This window comes from Asparagus officinalis, chromosome 2, assembly GCF_001876935.1.
Source record: "Asparagus officinalis chromosome 2, Aspof.V1, whole genome shotgun sequence".
Classification (NCBI taxonomy): Eukaryota; Viridiplantae; Streptophyta; class Magnoliopsida; order Asparagales; family Asparagaceae; genus Asparagus; species Asparagus officinalis.
The window spans coordinates 9,540,996-9,555,595 of NC_033795.1; the positions used below are offsets into that span (position 1 = coordinate 9,540,996).

A 14,600-nucleotide genomic window follows, 5' to 3' on the forward strand; every position below is an offset into this window, starting at 1 on the left:
ATGTGAGGGTTTTGTTTGGGTTTTTTTCTTTTCTTTATCTTTTTTATATTTTATATTGATTTTAGTTTTGGACAAATTTTTGTTTTAGAATTTTTTAGGAATTTATTTTTAAAAATAGGTCCCTTTTAGATTTATTTATAAATTTTAACCTAGTTTTAGCCAGTTGGCTTAAACCACTGGGTTAAAATTTGCGAACAAAATTGAAAAACTTCACGGGATTTAAAATCTCGTGAAGTTATGTTTTTAAATAATTAGTGCTTACCAAAAAGTTTGGCTAAGGCGATAAACTGCTACTAAACTTCACGAGATTTTAAAATCCCGTGAAGTTTATATTAAACAAATTTAATAAAATAAGTGGTTATGTGCAATGGATTTAGTGGTTATAACATTAGTTTATAAGACTTGGATAGAAAGCACATGGTTCAAATCCATAGCTTGTATTTTTTAAAATGTTCAAGGAAAAAATATGATATGAGATTCAAAATCAAGACCACTGGAATGATTAAAGTTTAGCTTTCTTTAAGTTAACCACTTGGCCAACTATGGCGACCATATTATATTGAACTCCGCAGAATTTAAAATCCCGTGGAGTTAGACTACTTCTAAATTTTACGGGATTTAAAATCATGTGGAGTTTAATTAAGGACTAGACTTCACGGGATTCTAAATCACGTGAAGTTTTTCAACTTTATTCACAAATTTCAACCCAGTTTCAACCAAGTGGCTAAAACTGGGTTAAAATTTACAAATAAATCTAAAAGTGATCGCTTTTTAAAAATAAATTTCTAAAATGGTCTAAAACGAAATTTTGTCCTTTTATTTTCATTCTCTCCTTTTGTTGTGGTATTTTAGTTTTGGGGAGTGAAATAACTCGCCCAGTGAGCTTACCGTCGTCGGAAACTATCACGAGGCAGTGAGGCTCGGAACACTGGGAATGAGAGGATTTGGTCACCGCCCTTTGGTTTTCGTTTGGGGACGAGGAACAATTGACCACGAGGATCGGACCACGAACAATGAGAGGTGGGTCCCACTTAGAAGTGAGAAAATTTGGGTCGAGAGAACTAGGAGAGATTTTAATTGGGCAGCCTTTCCTTGGAGATATCGTGTCAACTTTAAAATGTATTATTAAAATGAGGTTAGTTAATGAGTTAAGAGTGATAATAATAATGGTGTTTTTACATGGACCCAAAAATGGAACAGATATGGGGACAGGTGAGGTGTCCCCCCTTATTTGTATAATGAATTGGCTATGACCAGCTCATTATACAATCAAAAGAGGACACCTCATCTGTCCCTCTCTATATGTCTCATTTTTGGGTCCGTGAGACATTCTTCTAATAATAATGTAAATTTCTAGTTTTGTATGTATAATAATGAATGTATCTAGTAAACTCAAGTGGCATAATAACGCTTTGGACATAATTTCTCCGTAAATTATTTTCTTCCCATGGTTTTTTTTGCCTCTTTTTTGTTGTCCATGAATAGCTATTTAATTTTTTCTAAAATATATACTTGGTAGAACCATTTTATGAAATTTAAAATGACAAATTAATTATAAGTTTACTCGAGTGTGAATGTGCTTTTTTTTAGAGAGTAAAATTTTCAAAAGATAAAAACCCTTAGAAATATTGTAAGAAAAAACCTTAGAAAAATTGTAAGAAACTCTCCATTTTCCAAGAAAACTCTTCATAAATTAAGTTCTATTAAAAAAACTCCTCATTTAGACCCGTTTTTCGAATAATCTGTGCATCTACTTAAGTTCAACAAAGATAATGTGTCTATTTATGAACATCGACATTTTACAACACATAATGTAACTCTTCTCGTGTACAAAGAAATATGGTGGCAGATACTAAACAAAAATTAACATGGATAGTGTTATCACCTCTAAAAATTACTAAATGTTAATCTTCACAAATAAGTCGACACGTGTCTTACTTTCTATCTAACTAGACAATTTCGAGACCCAGATAACCTCCGCCTCGACTCGGCCTAATGTTCAGCTGGCATCTCGCATAACCAAGTCAAAATGCAGTACTACTCGGCCAACATCTCAATTAACTCCCAAAGGTACCACTCAGCCTACTGTCCAGTCGACATCTCGTGTAACCGAGTCGAAAGGCGGTGCTTCTCGGCCCTAGACCTGGAGAGTCGAAAGACGACAATTACCTCGGACCCCTCACCGGCTAACTACTAATGTATTAACTGCCCTGACAGCTCCATCATTACTCTAGACTCTAGCCCCATAGTCTTTATAACTCATCGGACACAATCAGCAGCAAGCATATGTTGTCATTCCTACAATAAAATAACCAGGTGAATCACCTCGCTCAGTAACCGACACATGGCACATGCCTGCCATCTCAGCTGCCTAGCTGGACTCGGCCTAAGTTACCTTTTTGCCTCCCAAATCCACTACAAAAGAAGAGGCCTTGCATGAGGTAACTCTCTCTGGTTTTTTCCGACGTAACTGAATTAACTCTATACTCATCCACTCAAAATCAATTACTAACTTGATCATCGGATGAACCACCGGAGAACCCAACTCCATCCTCTTACGAGTTCTTTCATGTGCAGGAATGGAAAGTGAGCCCCAAAACCACTCATTAGAATTGGATATAGGACCCCAATCACTCCACGAATTCACAAACAATCCCATGTTTGATAATTGACGTCAACAAATAGATATAAGCACTCGCGTTATAAATGCACACATATTCATGATAGGTTTTTATCGGGCTCGTATAATTAAAGGGTTTCTCCTAGAAAAAAATGAGCGTGAATAAAGGTTTTATTTTAACCTAATAGATAGATGAAGAAGTTTTTTTTAGAAAATATGGACGTAAATAATGAATTCTTAGTGATTTACTAGGAGATAGTTTGGATTTAAATGCGCATTGCTAAATATGTAGTTAATTATATGAATAAAGACTATGAATCTTAACTACGAATTGCTAAATATGTAGTTAACATGCATATATATAACAAATATTTTTTTTATCATCAAACTAGCTAACAACTGAAGGTACTCTATTTCACTTGGTCTAATGTAATTCATCAAAGATCAATCTGGTATACTATCAAAAAAGATATAAAAAAAGAGCAATCCAGTATGAGGAGAAGTAAGAGAATACAATGAACTGATCTTATATGTAGAGTTAAGCTAGAATTTTTTCCATCTATTTAGCTGTTTTTTTTTCTTTTCTTTTCTTTTCCTTTTTTATTCTCCCCTAGTTCCCACCCGCACGGAGCGTGATCATGTTTACATTGATATAAGTATCACCTTATAATTAGTAAAATTATAACAGCTCATGGCTACTAATCAATGATGAACCGCTATTGTACGAAAGTGGAGACACAAATCTCAAGTGGGCCACATCTTGCCTCCGAGAGAAGGGATAAGGTTAAGTGATTGGGTGTAGCGTAAGTGAACCCAGGTGAAGTGGGTAGGCTGAACCACTTCATTGAGAAGGAGCAACTCACATATTACTTTAAAATCTCTAAGAATTAAGGAATCTCGTGACTTCAGCCAAAATCCAACATGAAGGCAAAAAATGAATAGCCAAATTTCTAATCTCCTAGCAAATTTTGACCTCCCAACCCTCTTCCCCCTATATCTGGAGGAAATTCTATGTCCTCTCTTTTTTCTCTCGAAATTTACTTCTTTGCAGTGGAATAAACATTCTTGAATAAGCTTTGACATAGTTATTATCATTATATCAATATTTCAAATAATAGTTTACCACTTTCTCAAGATTATAACATAACACTAATAACAGCATACGAGGTCTCACGGGTTTTTTTTCCATCGATGGTGAAGTTTTGAATTTAATTACATATTTAGCTCAAAGAAATCCCAAAAATATCGCTGGAGCTACATAAAATATGAAATTGGTAATAGGAAAGTACAAAAAAAATACAAATATGGTAGTTTAACCGAAGAAAAGAACACAATATTACAAGCATTAAAATTTATTGGCTTGGGCAAAGTTTCGCATAACTCTTGCATAAAGCTTAGGGGGTGTTTGGTTCACACATTTTATAGAAAAGTTTTGAGAACATAATAGACAATGACATTTTTATAAATAATATATTTATGCAGATTTCTGTAAACTATGTTTGGTTTAAAAAATATTTATAGAAATGTTTTCTATAAAGTAGGGGAAAGTGTGGTATTTCATAGAAATCAACTTCCTCTCCAAATGAGAGAAAATTACCTAGAAATCGAACACTTATATCAAAAAAATAATTAAGTACACTAATGCCATTCCCCATGTGATTTCCCATGGGTATTGTTAGTAATATAATTTCTATAAAGTGATATCCAACCAAACAAAAGAAAAAGAAAATAACTTATTTTCTATAAAGTTAGGACCTTTTTTGTGCTTTGAACCAAACAAGAAAAAAAAGAACTCATTGAATTCTATAAAATTTGTAAATTTCTATAAAAAATTTTATAGAAATAGAAGGAAATCAAATTTTGAGCACTTTTCCTTTTCCTTTTTTCTTAAAAATTGAATCAAACAGTCCCTTAGACTTGTGCTTCTTATACTAGACGAATATATCAAAAAGTGATGGAGATTGAAATCCCTTCTCTTTTATGCCCAACAAAACATGAAAAAAGATAATAGCAATGACTTGAAATTGTCCTTCATTTTGACCATTTAGAGCCTGTTTGTTTGGCTAAAAAAAGAAGGAAATCAAAGAATTGAAAACATATTTCTTAAAAAAATTGTTATTATGGTTGTTTGGTTGGCTGAAAAAAGAATAAAATCATATAATAGGAGATGTGATGAGATCAGTTGTCACCATATTATTAGATGATGTGAGTAATTTTTTAAGAAAACTTGTTTTGAGGTTGTTTGGTTGGTTAAAAAAAATAAGGAAATGAATTATAAGAAACCTATTTCCTATAATAGGTTCTTCTTTTGTGTTTGGTTCATTTTTAAAAATAAGAGATGAGATGAGTTGTTATTATATTATTGGATGATGTGACCTACACTTAAGGAAATCAATTTCCTTCGTTTTTTTGAGAAAATTGGAGGAAATGAAATGTTAATGAGATGAGATGAGTTGTCACCATATTATTGGATGATGTGGGTGATTTTTATAGATGAGATGAGATGAGTTGGATGATGTGACCCATTTCTTGTGTTTGGTTTTTTTAGGAGATGATATGAGATGAGTTGATGGATGAAAATAATATTTTATTGGATAAAGTAGATGAATTGTTAGATAAAAATAATATTTTATTAGATGTTGTGGTGAGTTTTATCGATGAAAATGGATGAAATTGATGTTTTTGAGATTTCCATGACCCAATTTCCTATTCTTGGTTTTTAGGAAACCAACCAAACAACCCCTTAGGCAAAAAAGCAACAAGTAAAAAACTAAACCGATGATATTCCGTCTTATTGATCTCTCTGCTCTCTCATCCCTCTACTCACCTACCCTAAACTGAGAATAGACACACTTAGTATAACTCAATTGCGAATAGACTTTCTGATATTCTATTTATATGAGTAGATCCCCGGAGTGAATATCTTTTGACTTTTAAATTCGATAAAAAGACTTTGAGGAGACACATAAACCCTCCTATAATTTTATTGGTGAGGACATATTCCTATAATTGTTAAAAATAAAGAAAAAAGAAAAAAGAAAAAAGAAACACTAACCAGAATATTTGCACTTGAGCTAAATACTATAAGGTCTATTCGCATATAAAAGTAGAACTATATCTCTATTCATAATTAAGTGATTTTTACAAGTGGTCTATTCGTAATTAACCATTCTAATAATTACCACTATTAAGCACTTATAACATTAGCCCACCAATATCATTGAGACCATAGCAAAACCCAATTTACTCAATAAAATGTATTCCTTAATTTTCACACAGTCAAGCAAAAAACTAGCAAAAACCCTTTGCTCTCCAGTTCGCCAACAATTCAGATTCTTCACCTCATTTGAAATCAAGGTATTCTTCTTTTTTTCTTTTTGTTTTCATTTTTTTTTTGACCATTGGATATAGTTTAGTTAGGTGAAGGATCAAGACTTGTACTTAGATGACGACGACGATGACGATCGTTTGAAAACGACATGTCTTCTTTGTATTTATCCATGGATTATTGATAAGATATAAACCATGGTTATTGCCCCTTTGGCTCAAAGTCAATGGCGGCCGAATCAAAGGCTAAGGCAATCTCTTGATCGAATTTTCAAAAATCCCCCTAAATTTTGATCTAAATCGACCCATTAGTTTTTAGTTGTTTATTTGGGATTTTTTTTCCTTCAGGAGACTCCAAAGCTGAAGCTGCACTCTTACTGGAGGAGCTCGTGCTCTCAGCGAGTGAGGATTGCGCTCAATCTCAAAGGTCAGATTTTGATGCTTTAATTCTTTGTAATTTCTTTTTTGCTGAAATGGGTCCTGGAGGTTTTATTGAATTTGTGTTTGTATTTTGAAGGGCTGGAGTATGAGTACAAAGCAGTGAACCTTTTGAAGGGAGAGCAGTTCACTCCAGGTGAGAAATATTTGAGTTTTATTATGAATTTAGGACTAGCCGTTAAATTTCCCTCATTTTTTGGGTGATAATATAGTGACACTTGTCATGTTCTGGGAATTTCTATGATCGGACAATGAAATTTGAGAAAAAAATATTGGTTGTTGACTCTTTTGGTTGGTTTGTCATATGCTCAAAGCAAAAGTGTTCTTCTTGGATTCATGTACATATATCTTTTTTAATCGTGTTAGGGAAGGTGATATTAGTGCTCATTTCGAATTTATATAAGGATTTTGTACTTCATTTACTTATTTATTGTATTGAAATGGTCTGCATGTAGAGTTTGAGAAGTTGAACCCACTCAAATATGTTCCGGTATTGGAAGATGGAGATGTAGTAGTTGCTGATTCGTTTGCGATCCTTTTGGTTAGTAAATATTAGTTGTTTTTCTCATTCTATTTGTAGACTTCCCCCTCCATGTTCCTTTCAAGCCATAGATTGGGAGGTTTATGTCCTGCTTTCTCTTTTGTTCATTTATTTCAATTCTTTTGGACAGTATTTGGAGGATAAATATCCTGAACATCCTCTTCTCCCTCGGGATCTTCAAAAGAAAGCCCTGAACATCCAGGTAAATTGGCACTCCCCTGAATTTGCTGATGCAATTAATCAGGCAACTCAGGGATTATCCGCTCTTCAATATTTTAGATGTCAAATTGTTAATTAAAATTTTAAAAAGTAGGAAGACAATCAGTAGCATTTTGACTTCTGTTTAGCAATTCCTGAAGTTTACAGTTGATTTGAATGTAATCATATCTATTAAAATAACGAATGCCGAAGGGTGCAGCTGCAGATATATTTGGAAAAGGAATATGTGATTTGGATCCTGTTCTTTTCATGACTCCTCTTAGTTGAATATTTATTTATATTTATTCTATTGTTTTTTTTTTTGGTTTAACTTGGTTAGGGAGGATGGCCAAGCCGTCCTTCTTTACGGAATATAATAAAACAAGTTTAGTTCAAATGAATAAAGAAGGAAATTTATTTAACAAGACAAAAAGGTGAGAGGGATTCAGACTCTCATTGGTTATGGCAATATGCTGGTTTTCAGAAGTGGTGCCATAAACCACATACCCATCTCTTCCAGGGATAATCTTTGTTTTCCCCTAGGTATAGAATGTGAACATCTGAGACGATGCACTATCTCATAAACCTCGAAGTCCGAACTTATATTTCAATGTATCTATCCGTATAATACACACGCACACATGCATGATATGGTATCTTAACCTGTGAAGTAATTGCTAAACTTCTTACTTCTTAAACTCCATGCTCGAGTAAAGTAAAGTGGTTATAGGTTCTAAAGAATCAATTGATCATGGACAAATCCTGCTTTGATGTATTTCATTCTAGTTTTGACTATACATGGGATTAAATGGTATACTTCATTTGTAAAGTTCCGTCGAGTTTGCTACTTTGTGGAAAAAATTGTTTTGAGACCTGTTAAAATACTTTCTGCATGCAGAATTTTGAACTTCTGAAAATTCGTTTTTGCTCGTTTATTTAGGCAGCAAGTGTTGTCACTTCAAGTATTCAGCCTCTTCAGAATCTTGCTGTCCTGGTTTGTTAACAATCCCTCAAACTGATTTATAAATTATCTTTAATACCTGATCAAGCACTAATGCTTTCTAGCATACACAGTTTGGTATTTGTATGTGCTTCTTATGCCTTTCTTTTTCAGAATTACATCGAGGAAAAAATCAGCTCTGATGAGAAACTAGTATGGGTTCAGCGTCATCTCAACAAAGGCTTCGCAGGTTGTCTTCAATTTTTTATTAATTTTCTTCTGCAGTGCTATGCGAATGCCATCATTATCCTCCTAGCATCTTCCAATCAAAATGTTTTTTCAGCTGTGGGCCATAAACTTTAGGAAAAGAAATCTTTGCAAAGAAACCAAACGAGTCTGATACTAGACCCCTACGTTTGATGCCAAATTCCCAAGCCATGGAACTAATACAAACGAGAGGTTTGGATGTTGGTAGTCCTGCCTCTTGTGGTCTTATGCAGCCAAATTGGAACTCTGTAAATTTGGGAACACCTTAAGAAACAGTTAATATTTTAGACACAAACAGAGATCCGAAGGAGACTATATTCCCACTTCGGCAGAAGATGTACAATTTTATTTTAGGCTAAAATTTCAGAAAGTCCTCCTTAACTTCGGATGATTATCAGATAACCCCCATAACTTTCAAAATATCAGAAACCCCCCTTAACTTTAGTGGTTATCAAAAACCTTCTTAACTTTACGATTTTATTAAAACCAGCACCCCCCCCCCCCCCAAAAAAAAAAAAAAAAAAAAAAAACCCCCCCCCCCCCAAAAAAAAAAAAAAGAAAAAGAAAAAGAAAGAAAGAAAAGAAAACAGTGGTGACTGCAATTTTCACAGGAGTGGGTAAAATTACGCAGGAATATTTTTCCTCATGAAATTTGTGGTTCACGCTTTCAGGTGGATTTAAATTTTTTTTAAAGTTAAAGGAGTTTTCTGATAACCCCTAAGCTTGGGGGGTTTTCTGATATTTTGAGTGTTGTTGGGCTTATCTGATAATCACTCAAAGCTGGGGTTGGGGGCGGGGGGTGGTGGTTCTGAAATTTAGCCTTTATTTTATCATAAATCATTACGTAGATGTATTTATACATATAATAATATTGCTCACTTACATGATAAAGAAGTTTTTCCTGCCTATTGCTATGCAAAGGAATGTGGGAAAGGAAAAAATTATATTACAATCTTCAGTAGGACTTCAGGGATATAAGAGCAGCAGTAAACCTTTATCCAAAATATTTGTGGTCGCTTACATGAATCCTTTATTCTTCTTTATTCTTACCTTTAAGTGTCATTTCTTCTGTTTAATTGTGAAAGTGCACTAACAACAATGCGTGCATCTTAAGTCTATTTCCAACATGGTGGATCCTCAAATAAAAAATTTCCATTCTAAAGGATTTTATTGCAGCCATGATTATTATCATCAGATAGAAAATAACGTGACTGTCAAAGGACCTTGCCACCGCACCAAAACTCCAAAATTGCGGTCAGGTTATATTTTTATATTCTAACATAGACGTCTGACAAAACAAGTATCTTATCTGCCGTAATCATGTGTAGAGCTTCTTATAACTTCATGAATCACTGTACACAGAGCATCAAGTTGCAGAGAGTTGAGATTAGTCAACAGTTCTGCATGCATTCTAGAAGAACAGGGTTTAATTCTTGATATCAGCCCACATGGTCGATTCATCAATTAAAGCATATAGGTCTTGTTGTATGAGAGTCTCCAAAAAGAATTCCCTTCTAGCTGAGACATATGATTCCTATTCTTGAAATAATAAAATGCATTAGCACTTTGTTTTTATTCTTATTTTTTAATTTTTTTAAGTAAATGAACAATTTTTATTCATCACCTGTAAGCGTTATGTATTGAATTTAATCCCAGGCATACCCAGGGTACTACAAGATAATGATAACTATCAAGCTACCTCAACATGAGGAGCATAATAACACAAAACTCAAAAGACACCAATAATACCAATTTTAACAAGGAGTCAACCTAGTTTTTAAACTCAATAGGAACTTGGTTATTATACACAGCCACAAGACAACAAGTCTTGATCCACTTAACTACAGCTCTAGTACTCCTGCATACACCCTAGTGCAATCTTGAATTTCTTTCAATCGAAATTGAATAGACTGTAGCAGCCAAAACACGTCTTCTCACCAAATTGATGTAGCTTTTCCTCTTCCATTGAACTGTAAGTAAATCTTTGATATGATGCCATATATAGCTCCTATATTTAAACCCCAACCAATTCATGATATTCCACCAAACTTCTGCAGAAAAAATGCATTCGAAAAACAAGTGTTCATGGCTTTCCATTCCAAGTCTACACAATGAGCAGCAATTACTTGATAAAAGACCCATTTTCATGAGCCTGTCTTGGGTAAGCTGTCTCTTTTGAATCATCAACAAGAAAATGAATGCATGCTTTGGTATATTGAGAGAACTCCAAACCATTCCATACCATGGCACAACAGGAGAGGAGGAAACAATATCACCATAAATTTCAGCCATTTTAAATTTCCCAGAGGAAGACCATTGTCTGAACTTTAAAAGCGAATTCACATAAGACCCCCATTTCACTAGAATACTAGATACAAGTTTCTCACTTTCAGGAGTTGCTTCCAAGCCCAAGAGTCACCAGTTCTAGCTTGAACATGCCAAATATCATGCATTTTTAAGTAGTTTCTATGAACCCACTTGATCCATAGTAAACTTTTTTCTCACTGACAGCCCATATCCACGTCAATGCAGTGGCATCACTCTATCCTACAACAGAGAAGATCCCCAGACCACCCTGATTTACACCCTTACATAAGGACTTCCAAGCAACAAGTACACTGTTGCATGAATCATGGGTGCTTCCTGAGATGAACCTCCTGCATACGGCATCAACTTGTTTAAGAACACTTTTTGGTAATACAAAGTTACTAGGCCAGTAAACTTGTATCCCAAACAGAACACTCTTAACCAGCTGCACTTTTCCGGCATATGAGAGTTTCCTTGTCTGCCAACACTGAAATTTTGTTGCAATTTTATTCACCATAGAGCTGCAATCACTTGTAGACAACCTTCTACTTACCATAGGCATAATCCATATTGTTGACTGAAACCAGAGAGACAATCATCCAACAGCTTCATAGATGTAAAGTGAACAATATGGATTAGCATGCTAATCCATATTGTTGACTGAAAACAGAGAAAAATCATGCAAGAGCTTCTTAGATGTAAAGTCATCTCTACCAAATAACAAGAAGTCATTAGCAAAAGTTAGATGATTAATTTTTAACTGAGCACGTTTTGGCTGGAAGTGAAACATTCTGTTGTGACACAACCACCTTGAGAGTTGAGAGATACTCCACACTAAGGACAAATAGGTAAGGTGATAAGGGGTCACCTTGCCATAATCCCATTCTACCAGGGAAATAACTATGAAGACTCCCTTTGAAAAATGGATAAAATAATCATTTCACCCTTAAAGTATTGATGAACTCTTAAGTTGCTCCCTACAGTATCAATTTGCCTAATTTCCCCTTAAACTATATATATACACACACATATAAGGAAAATTTTATATGAGCTGACAGCTCATTTTGCTAAATGAGCTGACGCCTCTATGACACGTGAGCTCCCTGCTAGTCACATTGATTGTGGGGCTCACATGTCATAGAGGTGGTAGCTCATTTTGCTAAATGAGCTGCCAGTTCATAACAATTTGCCTCAATATATATGTATATGTATATGTATGTATGTATATATTATATATATATATATATATATATATATATATATATATATAATATATATATATATATATATATATATATATTGTATATATATCTGTATATATATGTATATATTATACATGTGTATATATACATATATATATATATATATATATATATATATATATATATATATATATATATATATATATATATAATATATATACACACACACACACACACACACATGTATATGTATATTATGTATATGTATATATCTATATATGTATGTATGTATATTAGTATATATATATATATATATATAATATATATATATAATATATATATATATTATATATATATATATATATATATATATATATATATATAATATATATATATATATAGAGGAATATGGGTATACTTGGGCCAAGGATCCTTGGTAGTGATGTGGCACATCTTGTCCATACATCACACCTTGAAGTTGGTGAGGCTCCATCTTCAAGGTGTGATGTATGCGACAAGATGTGTCACACATCACTACACAATGATCCTTGGTACCAAGTATACCATTTTTCTCATATATATATATATATATATATATAATATATTATATATATATAATAGGTGGTATATACATGTATATGTATGTATATGTATATTTGTATATATGTGTATATGTATACAATAACCCATGAAGAAATACAAATTTTTTTTATGTTATTAATTTGTTAAATATTTGATTATAGGCTCACAAAATGACCACATTGAAATGATAAGCAAAGTTCGAGGGGCAAAATAGGTAAATTGATACTTTAGGGGCCAACTTGAGAGTTCACCAATACTTTAAGGGGGAAGTGATCATTTTTTCCTTGAAATATATGGAATACTTGGGAGAAGTCGCACACATCATAATCCATTGCTGCATCGTAAGAAAGAACCCTAATCCAAGCAATATTTTACCAAGAAAGCCTCTCCAAAGTATCATAAGCCTTCCTTGTATCATTATTCACCATACATCTAGGAGATATTCCTTTCCTCTCATAGTGTTTAATAAGTTCATGCCCCAAAAGAATATTACTAGTGATTAGTCTAGCGTTAACAAAGGCAAACTGAAAATCACTAAGATACCCCATAAAAACTTGTAGTCTACAAGTTAACACCTTAGATACTACCTTATAAAGGTAGTTGCAGCAAGAGATAGGCCTAAAATGCATTAGTACTTTGTTTCTAAGTTTATATTCAGTTTATTTGTTTTTCTGTATGTAGTACACTGTTTCTGTACAATTAGCTTGGATGCTGAAGATGCTATTAAGTGATGCTGATCTCTCTCTCTATATATATATATATATTTAAAACTTATTTGTGGTTCAGCCCTTGAAAAGCTGTTGAAAAGCTCAGTTGGAAGATATGCTACTGGGGATGACATTGGACTGGTTTGTTCGCTACTTTCTTTCCATCATCCTGCAACATGGAATCATTTTTTAAAAAAATTTTATATACCTCTTTAGTATCGATCTAAGTATCCGGTCACTTCCTTATGCACAAGCATTGTTATCATCTTTTAGTTCTTGCAAGCCATACATGGATGGAGACATCAAAATTCTGTTGGTTGATTATTCCTTTATACGTTCTGATTAGATGGAGGAGAGATTTCAATTTCTGGTTTCTTGCTCTATTATGCCTTAGAAATAGAGAATGTACAGAAAGAGGTTTATTTGCAGATAGACCCTCTGAGGGTAAAAAGTAAAAAAAGAAAAATAAATTCACTCAAGGGGTGTGTCTGCCTAGTTTTATGGTAATAAGTGCAAGGTGTCTACGTGCAATTAATCCTAACTAAAAACATGTAGGTGTAAATCAATCGTCTAGTGTATCCAATGCAATTTTTGCATATATTTTGCTCCCATGAAGTTCTTTTTTCTTGAATTAATCAGACTAAGCAATGCCTTTGCATTACAGCAATCAATAGAAATCTGATTATGGTTTTCTTGTGTAGGCTGATGTTTTCTTGGCTCCCCAGATTGCTGCAGGAATTACAAGGTTCCAAATTGACATGGTAAATAACTTCTATAACCCAAGCACACACATTCATTCTCGCGCAAAAATTTCTCTTACAAAAATGCATGTGGATTAAAAAAAACATATAGCGAGGAACAAAAGACAACATGTGTACGGGCACACATTTAAAAGTTGTTGATTACAACGATACAATATTCTGATGGCACTGTTTAAATATTTCTATTTGCACTGATATGTGTTGCTCTTTATTTCATTCTGATTGCATGATTTAAACTTGGTGCCTAGACATGTGACATGTTCTCTTATCCTCCCTATATGATATCCATAAAGGGCACACAAATAGGTGAGCATGCTTGCACATGAGTTTCTCTTGCATATGTGCACGAAGACAAAGTATGTGCACGAACATGAATCTCCGCACACATTGCTCTGATAGTTAACATTTTAAATTTATATTGATACTTGAGAATTCTATTGTTATTTGCAGTCTCATTACCCTACTCTAGCGCGATTACATGGAGTGTATACTGAGCATCCTGCATTTCAAGCTGCCCATCCTGATAAGCAGCCAGATGCGCCTTCCTCATCATAAAAACTCGAAAAGTGAAGTGGTTATTAATGTTAGCTACTTTTAATAAAGGGAGATATGTTGTTGTTACTGTTGTATCTATACTAGATATGTTGTAGTAAATATTACTGACTTACTGGGTCTTAACTAAATAACATGTTCCTTTTTATTTTTTGTTA

At 33.6% G+C, this 14,600-nt stretch overlaps 1 protein-coding gene across 3 annotated transcripts; it reads left to right on the forward strand.

The window, feature by feature from the left end:
• Nucleotides 5,847–14,600, forward strand: LOC109830188 (glutathione S-transferase zeta class-like). Of its 3 annotated transcripts, none has more exons than XM_020397371.1 (10): nucleotides 5,847–5,977; nucleotides 6,296–6,374; nucleotides 6,465–6,521; nucleotides 6,841–6,926; nucleotides 7,057–7,128; nucleotides 8,065–8,118; nucleotides 8,239–8,314; nucleotides 13,209–13,270; nucleotides 13,831–13,890; nucleotides 14,341–14,600. In XM_020397371.1, the coding sequence occupies exons 1-10, from the start codon at nucleotides 5,876–5,878 to the stop codon at nucleotides 14,443–14,445; spliced, it is 753 nt and encodes a 250-aa protein (XP_020252960.1). In that variant the 5' UTR covers nucleotides 5,847–5,875; the 3' UTR covers nucleotides 14,446–14,600. The 3 variants fall into 3 exon arrangements, with proteins under 3 accessions (XP_020252960.1, XP_020252962.1, XP_020252961.1); XM_020397372.1 differs by lacking the exon at nucleotides 5,847–5,977 and adding an exon at nucleotides 6,103–6,198; XM_020397373.1 differs by lacking the exons at nucleotides 13,209–13,270; nucleotides 13,831–13,890; nucleotides 14,341–14,600 and adding an exon at nucleotides 10,389–11,753.